The following is a 13,207-nucleotide window of genomic DNA, read 5'->3' as shown; positions in this document are numbered from 1 at the left end:
GTAGCTTGTCCAATGAGATACGCGTGCTTCTATTGATATAATGGCACTTGATAAAGGACAGAAAAAAGAACGTGTGATAAAGAGAAATGCTGAAAATGCGAAGACAATATGCTAACGGGAATGGTCCTGATTTCTATTTCAGAGATGAAACGCTTACGTCATATGAATATATTAATATGAGGCATGAATAAATCTAAAAGCACCATTCTCAATCGATTTTAATGAGTTGGTGAGATATGCTTGACACGGGTCCCTGGTGGGTGGCGTGTATTCGTGTTTAGTTCTAACAGGGAAGTTGAAAGCATTAAATTTTACATATTGCGGGACGTTCTGTAGATTCCGTTTTAGAAAACCTAAGGTTTTGTGAGCTGCCGAGATAATGTTAGTAACATCCACACGCCAAGGTAAATCGTTGCATAGTGTTACACCTACATTCGTATAAGATTGCATGAGTTCCAATGGCGTGTCAGTAATTGTATAAGGTTAGATAGAAGGGCGGCGACGACAAAAGAAGAATATGCATTTACATTTCTTGGCGTTTTAGGTGACTACCTAATTGCAGCACCGTTTAAAAGCCCATTACTATCTTTCTGGAGAGAAATCTGGTAAGAGGCGTTATTGAAGGTATGGTAGATGTTGCAGTCGCCTACAAATATGCGTATATTGCAGGCGACACACGTACGTCAAACATAAGTATATATTAAACATAGCGACCCAAAAACAGACCTTGGGACACGCAAGAGGTTGCTGGAAACGGGCTAGAAAAGACTTTATCGAGCGGCTAAATCTAACAGGTGCTCGCATCGATGGAAATTTACTATGAAGCCAAAAAGGAATATCCGAAAGCGATCGGCCGCGCAAAGCGTTTCTTTTATAATCCTAAACATTGAAATAGGCTGCTGACTAATCCAAGAATGTTTTGGCTGGCCGAAAATCCTCATCCAGCTCGCGCTATTGCCGTCACCAATGAATAATACGAAACGATCACGAATACTGAATGTTCTGACGCTTTTAACTGCATTTACTAATCTACAGAAAAGAAACCAAAACACTTGTTTCTTTATTCAGTTTTGAAAGTATCATGCCCTGCCTTGCTTGCAATGCAGAAAGAATTTTAGCAATAATTCAGCAGCCCGTTCGAATATCACCATCTGGCATTGATGAAACGAAGTCTAAACATCTAAGAAACTCAAGGCTGCATCGTACTTCTTCTTGCTGCTCTCATAGTCGCTCTCTTCAACGTCTCTCAAGGCTACAAAACAGGCAGCAGAAATTATCCACTAAATAATATACCTATCTAACATTAAGGAGCATGCCATGCAAGATCATGGAACACGTCATCTACTCTCAAATATTGCTTTCTTAGATTTTAATCACTTTGCTCACAGATGGGTAGTCCTACGCACGGTGTCACTAACCTTCGGCGAAGACAGGGGCGTAAAACTTTAGGGTTGGACTCTATGCAATTGTTCCGCTTTACTATACGTATATGCTAAATTGATTGTAGTGATTTGCACTGTCAATGCTTTCATAGGATATGAAAGAATTATATCCGTGGGTGTTGAATACGAGCCTCAAAATTGGCTCGTACGGCCTTAATATTTATCTTCAGGATATGCCTAGCAGTATTCTTTGTAACATATCTTTTTGAACGGTTCCGGTGCATGGGCTGGAAGATCAGTCATAAGAAAAGGTTCGGTTTGGTTTATGGGGGTTTAACGTCACAAAGCGACTCAGGCTATGAGAGACGCCGTAGTGAAGGGCTCAGGAAATTTCGACCACCTGGGGTTCTTTAACGTGCACTGACATCGCACAATACACGGGCCTCTAGAATTTCGCCTCCATCAAAATTCGACCGCTGTGGCCGGGATCGAACCCACTTCTTTCCAGCCAGCAGCCGAGCGTCATAACCACTCAGCCACCGCGGCCGCCTATTCATAAGAAAAGAATGATATAGATGCATAAACAACATTCCATAACAAAAGCAGTTTTCAAAAAGAAATAGTTTGAAATAGCTCGTTACCGCAATTTTTACGCATATATTGTGAATTCTCAGTATAAAAAATTATATGTCCGCAGATCTAATGTCGGCAGTCTTGCATTTTTTGGCTGCCTACGCTTTTGGTATCGTCAAAAGCGTTACCTATTAGCTTCCTAAGGCAGCCTTAACTGCTCAATTCGAGCGATAGAAAATCATGCAAAATATTTTGCTACAGATCGAAAGAATGGGCCATTATCTTCAATATTTCATTAACAGTATATTATAAATTTCTAATATTCAAAATGTTTGTCCAAGAATATTGTACATGAGAAATTGTCTTGCTTGTCATTAAAGTGGCTACATATAGGCGGCTGTAAAACTGCGACTTCTATGAGCAGCAAAAATATGACTCAAAATACGTGTAAAGAAGATATATTTTAGAGCCTATATTTATGCATATATTACTAATTTGGTCGCACCCCAGTGGCTCTACGTGTTCTCAGTCTGATAGCCTATTATAATTATACGCGCATCCATAGCACCTGTTCCATAGCGCATCCGTAGCACCTGTTCGCTCTACCATGCCGGCGTTGAGCGTAGGTCATTAAGACTTTCACCACCCGCAATAGTAGAAATTTTAGAGGAGTGCCTTTTGTTTCTGTAAGTACTGCGCTGGCATCCACGGAATTTGCTCTAAAATAACAAAGCAAATTGAAAGAACACTTGATTCTATTTTTTGTCTCTTCCGAAAATAGTGTCAAATCTCAGTGGGTTATCGGCGAGTTTGCTGTTTTGATAAACTTGATCTCCGGCTCGAATAGAACAACATGCCACAAGAGGTCAAATACTGGGTTTACATTTTCGGTATAGTGTTTCAGTAGATCCCTGGGCACTGCGGACTCGATGGAAATGAGACTGCCGACGCTGCAGCAAGGAGCGCCTTCAGCAGTGGCCTGCGTACAGCTGTACCGTTCTCTATAGTGGACACAACTTGTCTCCTTTCGGAATTGAGGAGGGCGACGGCTAGGTACTGGGCCCTGCCAGACACCCGCCATATCCGCCCTAAACGGCTAGATCCGACGAGGACCTTTTCAGTTCCTCGCGGAATACCTCGCCCTATTGCATGCATTATCCGTAGACTACGTTTAAACGTGGCATTCACGCGCAAATACTTGCACTTAATAGGACAAGCGGACTCCCCGGACTGTACCATATGCGGCGTGCAAGAGACTATAGAACATGTTTTAGTGGTGTGTCCAGCATATACACGTGAAAGACTTAGGCTTGCACCTGTTTTGAGGTCTATGGAAACAAGGCGCCTCTCGGAGGATTTGATCCTCGGCGCTTGGCCAGATAGTTTGAAAACTGTACAGGCAACGTGAGCGCTCTCACGCTTTTTAATCGACACGGCCCTTGCCTCGCATTTTTTATGTTAGAAAGTGTGCATTTTTTAATGTATTTTTTCATCCGCCTCCTCCCATCATTATCACCCCCCCCCCGCCCCCCATCGTGACTCTCTTTTTTCTCCTCTTCCCGTTCCCCAGTGCAGAGTAGCAGGCCAGATATTTATTTTTCAGGCCAACCTCTCTGCCTTTCAAGTCGATAAACCCTCTCTCTCTCTTATATTTTTGGTAGTGAGAAATATTGCTAGGTTTATGCGCAAGTACCACTGTGTCAAAATTCTACTCTCCACTGTGATTACGGGAAGGGCGAGTTCGCAAAAAGAATCCCAAAAGACAGAAAAAATCCCCAAAGAAGTTCGGTCATGTTATTTTTGGTTTTTGTTTGGTTTGACTTGGAAGATAAACGAGACACACACACTCTGGACTCTGAACTGGATTTTATTTCCGCTTGCACATCACAGATTAACGCCGCAGCATGTAACCTGAGGCTTTCGTATCGCGGCGGTACAAGATTATGTCATCGCGCCCCTCGATATCAGAAGGCAGCTCTGGGAGAGATTCACTTTGACCGGACGAGTATGAAGAATGCTCTGGGCAAGTGGACTGAGTGACCTTCAAAGCACGCTGTTTCCTTTCTTCCAAGATAATAAATCATGATGACTGCCCCATAACACGTTTCTCAAAAGAAATGTGTACATCCGCTCTACCAACACATTAGGGTCAAATACCAAATAATGACACTCCATATAACAACCACACAAGCAAGCCGGAAAGCTCAAGGTTCGTACAGCACTCTGCGTACTCTGAAAACTACCTAAAAAAAACTACCGATTTTGTAGCGATAGGTCTACTTGGTGCACCCACGCCGCTGAATATGGTGTGACCTATCCGCGTGACCTTCAGCCTATCAAAGGTTTCAGACTCGTGCTTTCAGAATATTCTCTGTGGTTTCCAAAACTATAAAATTTGGCCCACACCACTCCACACCGAAATTCGACCTTGGCCGATTTGGCCCATAATCGATGACCAACCATAAGTGAGCGTGGTAGACACGATGGCAAACTCTAAATTTGGGCTGGCCCACTGCCAAAATGCTATCGCCGACTTTTGGTTATAACTGTGGTTAAACAGTGCCTGACTTTTTTTCGGAAAAATTCTCATTATATATGTTCTTGTGTTGTGTCTGAAAAAACTTCTTAGCTGACGCTTTAGGGCAGTGGTTTTGGTGCTCGACAACTGACCCGAAAGGCAGGGGTTCAATCTCAGCCGCGGTGCTCCCATTTCGATGGAGGCGAAATTCTAGAGGCCCGTGTACTGTACCGTGTCAGTGCACGTTAAAAAACCCCCGTTGATTGAAATTACCCTGAACCCTGCTCTAACGCGTCCCTCAAGAATTTAGTTGCTTTGACACGTTACAGCAAGATAAACACAAAACCACAAAAATTTCCTTCTGACATATCATAACACGAAGGCCGTTGTGCCATAAGCGATGCGGGCTGGGCGCTATTTTGCGACCCTAACAAATGTCGTGTAACACAAGCCCTTACCATCTAGCTATACATACCGAGTTTTCGCGAAGCGCAACAGAACAGTGCTGCTATGAGTAAAAGGCGAGAGCCGCTTAGCCTTGGTCATGAAAAGGGTCCACATATGCGCTTGCAGAATGCAATGAATGATGCTTTGAATGCAGGTTCATGCAGAACTATTCAAGAAATGTTGATTCCCATCTCTCTCCAAGAAACCACGCGCAATATGAAACCACGAAGTAGCTGGTAAGGAGCAATTATAGGCCAAGATGCACAAGTTTATATTCCCTCTAGAGTGTTTCCGTAGCACTGGCCCTGAACAGAACGCAATCGAGCTCCACACTCCTTATATGCAGGAGGCGCGATGTCCTAGTTTTGCAAAGGCCCGACAGCACATTCGTCTCACAATTACCTAGTTGCCCTTTCACTGCAGACTGTAATTTTTGTCCCTAGTTTTATCATGCGATTAGGATATAATTTTTAGCTATTAAAACATTAATAAATATATTTTTCAGCGCTTCGCTGAGCTTCCAGCTGTTGTTCGAGTGATTTGAAATGTCCTATAGGGGAACAGCCATGGTGTTTCCGAAGGACAAAAGAAATGTACAGCGCCCTTTTCGCCCCAACCTCAGCATGAGTGTGTTGATTGGACCCTTCGGAAGGCTATTGGGTACATAAAAAATTTTAATGTTTATTAGAATGCAGTTGAATCCGTTTTGTTGTCTTTGATCTGCACTGTAGAACGTGTTAGAACTGGTTATCTCTGTTTAAAAACTTTCTTAAGCCTGCAATGACGCTAGCAGAAAGGACTGAGCGAAGTATTGAAATTCTTGAAATCGCCATCTGAAATCGCATACGAATTGTTAAGGAGGTTACTGTAAGGGAGGGTAGCACAATATGAATTTAAGACAAGGCTATGCATGTGAACGATTACAACAAATGAACAATTCTTCGAATTCTACGACTTCGCGCAAGCAGTCCAAAACCATGAGATATGTTACGCAATAAGTAGAACCTGAATAAATTTCTCACAGTCCTCGCACCAGCATTTTGACATTGGCACCATTCTACATGCAAATGTACTGCTACAGATGCCGGCGGACGTTTGTCAGTGTTCACAGAATGCGACAGGGAGGATAACGTAAGGCGCTGAGTTTAAGCAGAAGAACCCCGTATGATTACAGGGTGACCACTATGTCAGTGATCGGGCCATATTAGCGCGAAATTGTCAGTTGTTTCTAAGTAAAGTCATTAGAAGTCCTCCCAGCTTTCAAGCATGAAAACATTGTCCGGTGCACAAAAAAAATCATTGTTCTCCGGTCCACCTCCCAATCGACGAAACGTTTCTGCAATTCCCATTACACGTAGCCATTGGTCACCTTGTTACTCCAAACATTTGATGCGCAGTTCATCCTCAGACCTGCCCTAGCTACCTTCTTAAAGTACTATGGCTGACAAATTATCAGCTTAGCAGGAAACTGCTAGGCAAGATACCTTTGAACGCGATTATGGAACTGGCTCAGAGTGCTGCATTAAATAGATAATTCTCGGTGCAACCTGTGCTTTACCGAGAGAAGAACGCGTCCGTCTCGCAACGTTATTTACTTGGTACTGTACTTAGATAACGGCTTTAAAACCGATTTTCTTTTTTTGGAAAACTGATCCATCCCCTTTGCTCAACAATTACAGCTCGGTGCCTATTTTTCATGGTATTCGCTTACATTGTCGACTGAAACGACGTCAGAACGTTCAGTTCCTAATCACAGCAGAAAAAGGGCCCACTTGGCCCATATTAGTTGAATTTGCTTAATCGGCCCGTGAGAAATTGGCTCACAAAACGCGCTCACCGGTGCATACAATAACAATACACTTACGCTTTTTCATTCCGCTGTTTTGCTGTGCAGTCCAAATTTAACATAATCGATAGAAAAGCAGCGCCCTACAATGAAGACTGCCATGAATACACAAAATTCCAGAAATACTGGTGTGAGGGTCCCTGAATCTCAAACAAGCGACGATCAAAGCAATCTACTAAAGATGATTTAAATGCGCTAATTAACAGTCATCTTTTCATTACGGAATTAAAGTGAAGTTCGTACATGAATAATGACACGCAGCAATCGTTTCTATATTGGACTGACATCAAACGGAGCGCCGTACTTTAGATACAGTTTCTTTTTTTTTCTGTAGCATTGCAAAGAGAAAGGTGCTAAATGAGCTAGCAAAACACAGACTAGCCCAGGCAACATTGATATCTCTATGCGCACACTTACTCCAAAACATATTATCACAGAGCGAAGTCGGTATCACAACGTGCTGTCTCTTGTATCCTTTCTGCTATAGCACTAGCTTTTGCCAATTCCACTAGGACTGCAAATTATGAAGATAAGTCTGGTTGGTTTTCGATATTATACATTCAAAGCAGAACGAACTTATGTATAAGAGATTTTTTCCCCCGTGGCACTTATTACGGTTTCTTGGGCCAGGCGTATGATCGATTGATAATTGTCGTTTCTGGAGTTGTTTGTGAATAAACTGAAATTGTTACTAACGCTTAGCGGTGGCGACTTAAATGAAATGCAACGTAGAGCAAATGTGTCAAAAGAGTCAGCAGCAGAAGGGTCCCATGTGATACCACCAAAACTGGCCAATGTGCGGCAGGAAAAGACAGCCTGCAGAACAAAGTTTTTCCTCTTAAGCCTCGCAGAAGGTTTTTTCTTCTTAGCTGGCCACTTTAATGTTCTTGCTGACGCGCTTCCACGCCAGTTAATTGCCAGCGTCACTCTTCCATCACGTATAGCCGCAAACGGTTACTGCGAAGTGCTCCTTGAGTTCCACTTCAACGAACTGCTGATGATGGTTTATTTATCAAGAACAAATCAAGAAAAAATGATGACTTTTCTAGCAAGCTATATACAGCGTGTTTAAAGTACCCAGGTTGAAGCATGACGCAAAGAAAGCATTATGTTGCGCGAGGACACGATGAGCGCCTTGGTAATGTAGGGTTTATAACAGTCAATGCAGGATATTCAGCTGTGGTTGCTAATGTTAATACTGTTTTGTAGCATTCCAAGGTGTGGAACTGAAAAAGGTAACCGTACGAGGTGCCCATGTAATATCTTTGGCCTGCAATTATAGCACCCGATATACAATGCATAAGCGCATTTTACCGCATTATCTCGCGCCTATGATGCCCTTAAGGCAAAATAAAGCATGAGCTCCGTTTCAGCTCTTAGCTTCGGTGCCTTGATTTTCTCTGCTTGATTCTAATCGCGCTGACTCTGGGTTTTTCTAAATCTTTGTACTAAGATTGCAGGCTTAGAATGTTTGGTTTCTTGTTATAAAAAATTGCATATCTTCCTCAAAGTTTTCCTGCTCGTCTGGGCATCCACGTAGACGTCAATGAAGTTTCTGACATAGTGGGACACCTTCGCGAAGTACAGTGGTTCGTCCTCGTCTCCGCACTGTTGCGGTCCGCCAACGACGATCCCGTGCAGCGTCCAGGTCCCGTTCATCTTGTGCACCACTGGTCCACCACTATCGCCCTGGAAATGAATTCGTTATCACATATGTTTTCATTAGCGAGTTTGAACCTACCCAAGGTCTCAAGCCAACCGCAGCCACGCCCGGGCGGACTAACTTGGCACCATCAGAAAGCTAAAAGTTACTCCAAGCGAAAAGAAGCCAATCACACTATGGACAGCCTCGCAGAAATTCTCTTGTTGCTGAGATCCTTAGTTGGCTGCTAAGTGTAGCATTTTTCAATCTTCACCGGTGTGGCATATAAATGTTTCAGTACGAGCTGCTGGCATATGGAAAGGTGGGGGAGTTAAATGTTAGCACAGAAGAGCTAGCACAGACGAGGATTGCACAGAGAAAGTAAGCATGGGCGCAACTGTCGTCCCATGGAATAGCCAGTGCAGAGAACACATTATTCTATGGCGATTAGGGCCTATTCGCGCATATGACAGTTCTGAATTTCTGTCTACGCCCCCTCGCAATCTCGACAGGGCGTGCCTGCAAGTTTTGGAACAGTACGAATTTTTAAAGCTGGGCTTCGAATTTCAGATAGTCGAGAACACATACAACGAGCAATTCGGCATGCATAACTGCCGAACCACATTCTAAAGTACACGGCAAGAAAGCACCGGAGAGAGTTCTTCCAATGTTTAGAACAGCCAGAAGTGCGCAATCGACCTGCACCGCCAAGTGCTAGTGTGTTCCCTTTCTTACTGCTCCTGTCTGTACATCTCTGTACGGAGAACAGGACAACTCTCGTCATGTTTACTTGGCCGGACGACTGTTGGGTGCATTCAAACATGTTGGACGGATACTGGCAGGTAAAGAGCCATAAATAGCCAATGTAGGCCACTACTTCAGAAGCCTATTTTTGTAACGTTGCGAATGCGAAACTCTACAACAGTAACCTACAATTTAAAGTACTGTTTGAATAAGCTGAAGTCTATAGGTGCCTACAGTTACCGCATTATGGCCCGTAGTGACCAAAGTTGCAATGAAAATTACGTTTTTTTGTGCCTTCAGTTTAGTTACCTCAGCTGTTATTCAAAAAAAGACATGCATTACAGGATTAGGCATATAGATAAAAAATTAGACCTATATCTATTGCGAACCCCAACATAATTGCAAAAAATGCACTGTAACTTCCTTTATGTCCACTAATTTACTAAATTGTACCGCTCCAGAGAAATTGAATTCCAGTCCTGACATTATTTTCAGATAAAATCGAGCACCGTCACCCAGCACGGTAAAGCAAAGGAATGCTGCAAACAAAGGACGCAGTTTACCGTGTTGGGCTCGCTAAGAGGCTCAGGCTCAAGATTCTGTGTCTTACAAAGAGCAGCAAGCTTTCAACTCACATCGCATGACGATCCGTAGTCGTGGCCACCGCACAGCACCGTGGCCGGAAGGTTGCGGCCGCTATGGTCTCTGCAAGCCTCTGTGCTCATGGCCTTCGTCAAGGTCTGCTTCAACTCGACTGCCTCATTCTTGCCTTCTCCTGAAAATTGAGAGTCGGCGTCGAAAGAATCGACGGAAGGTTAATCAGAGGAAGGCACTGGTTCTCTTCGTTCTGGGATAGAGGGAAGTCTGGATATACAGAAGAAGGTTGAAAGAGAGCTCAGTTTGAAGTGAACAATGTAAATAAGGGAGTAAGGACTTCACGTCGGTCCCAATCTAGTGCGTTCGCGGCGCAAGCCTCATGACCTCAAAAAAAAGAAGAAAAAATGTGGAAGAGTGACGGTCATGGACGAGGACCGACGATCGCTGCGGCGGCCGCTGTCCGAGATTGGTCCCCTCTTCCCGCACATTTTCGAGCGACGACGAAGACGGTCCAGTCGACAGCGTTGCAGTTTTCTCTCGGCTGTATGCGCAGGACTTGCGGAGCAAACGCCTTCCAACGTCTCGACGTGCCTGTAGCTAACGCATTAAGCATTATTTCTTGAACGCAACGCCAGGCTTCATGAGACATAGCAACGTTCCTTTACGCCGTGGTAGACGGGTGTTAATGGTGCAATGATGCCGCAGGCTTTGCTCTCACTAAATTTTAGGCATACGTCCTGACTTACTTTGGTAAATGTGCATTTATAAATATCATTTTTTTATCTGATACCGTCCCGGTTGTTTTTATTGCCCAGAAATATCGGAGCACCTCAGTGGTGCCCTTGAAGTGCTGTATTTGAAGACGCAGTGTTCACCAGAATGGCTGAAAACAAACAGCTTCAAGCGATACACGAATTTTGCTCAGTCCCTTGAAAAATTCGCGACTAGAGATTTATGAGAAAAACAATCTCATAGCAGTAGTTTGGCATCATTTTTGAGTAATAGTCGAGGTTGAGGTTGTCATAACGAACTAATAATTCTCGTTATACCATGTATGAGATGGTGCACATTGCTTCGCATATAATGACCTCTTTCAGCAGGTCAAATTCTAAGATCTGTTTGCATGTGCCTCTGAAGTCCATCCAATGACAGAAACAACAACATTGACCTCATTTTACCGGGCTGCGTGATAGACGTAAAATGCAAGGGTACTCTGGACAAAAATTAATCCATTTTCTGTGAACATTTCATTGCAGGTGTGAATCGCTTCCGAGTAATAGCTATTGGCAACCTGGCACTCGCGGGAGCAAATACTGGCTTTAGCTCAAGTGGGATAATTTCCCTGGCAAAAAGAAAAAAATGGCCTGATATACCCAAGCGTTTGCACTAGTTATGTGTGACATAAATAAATCACCGTTCGAACAAAGTTTCCAATGTCTGTATGACACGGAGTCCGTGTTCTTTCTATATACTGCGCGTAAAACGATCGACGTAAATTATTTATGTGACGGAAAAAGGATATGTGAGAGAAATGTTCTGTCTACTGTGTTCTGTTAAAAAAAAAGCACTACCGCCCCAGTTTTTGGTTATTAAACGCATAAACGGATCTGCGTCCATGTCCACCACCAAAGGTTGCCGTCTACCACTTTTCTGTGAACCGTGTGGAGAAGCCAAAAAGTTCAAGCTTTTTTTTATCTAAGTGCCGTTGGAGTAGATAAGAGGCATCGGTAGGTAGGCAACGCTATGCCTTTCTACTGTGTGCGTAGGAAGACAAAAACATTCTTCCTGTAGGTGACTGCCCACGCGGCCTGTTTTCTGCCAAACGAACAGCCTACAAGACAGACACGTAGGAAAGCACTACCCTGCGTAACCCGTTACCGTATGCGAAACACGACAGCCTACCAATGAGAATCCCGCCAAATATGATGCTTAAAAGGGCGGGCCGGCGCCGATTGCCAGAGAAACTGTACAACGGTGGGATGAGGAGTGCAGGTTTTAAGCCTCATTTTTACAGATGAAGTTTTGGTGCACGTCTTAGAAACGACCGGGGACGTCTTTGCCCAGCACACAAATGTACCACATGCCGAACGATTTGTAAATAATACTTTTTGCCAACAGGCACACTGTCACAATAAAAAAAAAATAGAAATGAAGATGATTTTGCTGGGCACAGGACAAAGCCAAATGATTTCTACGGTGAATGTAACTCCACGTTAGCCATTGAGCGCCTTGCTCTGTATATAATCTTTTCGCGGCTATGTGAGAAACAATTATGCGTAGTAAAATCACTGCCTTTAATTTCAGCAGCAATTCTGTTTCCATTGCAGTGCATGTTAAGTTTCTCAACGCAAGAGAGAAAGCCACAGTTTTTATCCTCTTTAAGCATCCAACTAATCTTAAGGACACCATTTAGATAACAGGACTCAAGAGAATTATTTAGGATTTTCTTTTTATGCTTCACGTGTTTGTCTACTTATTCAATTGTACATATATCTCACAGGCTCCTCTGATATGTAGTATTACGTGAGGGGTGGGGGGGGGGGGGTAAAAACTGAAGTATGTAATTTTGGACGGAAAATAAGCTTTTGGTAAAACTGACACAGTTGTCTCCATTAGAAAAAAAAAAACATCGCGGTAATTTTTATGCTGATAATCATGATTGTAAAATAGTTAAAAACAATCAAAATCATCACAATTGATAATGATTACAAAAACATACCGCTGCTTCTTTTCTTAAAGAAGAACAGTCGCAAATACTGGAAGCAAGACCCTCAAGTCGACGGAACAGCACTATGAAACCGCTGATAAAATAAATGTTTTAGTGCATTCATAAATGCCCCTGAAACATTAAGGTTGTGTAGGAGATGGGATGTTCAACACGGCTGGGAAAAAGGTAAAGTTTTTTTGTTTAGAAGCAATGTAATTTATATTGCAAGTATCGCAGTATAAGTCAGTAACGTCGAAATAGGGGATTCTTGGTTGGTACTTATATAGTTGAAGCGCATAAAAAGACAAGGGACTGTGTTTGTCTATCTTTTTTGCCGTCTAGTGTGTGTTAATGCACTGCTGTTACGAGAGAAAAGTAGCGTGACCACTAATACTACCTTTACGACTGTAGGAATAGCATCAACTTCATGCTACACCTTGAAATGCGTCTTATAATGACTGACGATGAAACGCACTGCACATTTCTGAATTGTTTTCAGCGAGTTGATTAAGTTTATCTGGGATGGTGACGAAAATGACAGCACTAATTCAAGTTGAGGGTGAACGTGTATTTGGTATGGTAACTTCATACTGATTGTTGGGGTTTCTGGGTGCTTGCGGGACTTCCGCGAAGGCCCACCGTACGTGAGGCCTTTACAGTGCATTAGTAATGTGGGTTGACCAGGATGAGTTTTGCGTAAAATGACAAGGGAGGTATTTATTCCAATAAGCGGCAGTGTTGGGGCCATGCA

General features: G+C 43.2%; 1 protein-coding gene across 3 annotated transcripts in view; it reads right to left on the bottom strand.

Annotated features, from left to right (window-relative positions):
• Positions 1–3,802: 3,802 nt before the first annotated feature.
• Positions 3,803–13,207, bottom strand: part of LOC144121819 (chymotrypsinogen A-like) — a 47,172-nt gene continuing 37,767 nt past the window's right edge. For all 3 annotated transcript variants that reach the window (XM_077655230.1, XM_077655232.1, XM_077655229.1), the window contains exons 6-7: positions 9,788–9,927; positions 3,803–8,455 (exon numbers count right to left, since the gene is read on the bottom strand). In XM_077655230.1, coding sequence (XP_077511356.1) covers positions 8,249–8,455; positions 9,788–9,927 — 347 coding nt within the window. In that variant the 3' untranslated portion in view covers positions 3,803–8,248. The remainder of the gene's footprint in view (positions 8,456–9,787; positions 9,928–13,207) is intronic.

This window comes from Amblyomma americanum, chromosome 2 (assembly GCF_052857255.1).
Source record: "Amblyomma americanum isolate KBUSLIRL-KWMA chromosome 2, ASM5285725v1, whole genome shotgun sequence".
Lineage (NCBI taxonomy): Eukaryota > Metazoa > Arthropoda > Arachnida > Ixodida > Ixodidae > Amblyomma > Amblyomma americanum.
Note: the sequence above shows the minus strand (reverse complement) of the source record. Positions and strands in the feature narration are given on the sequence as shown.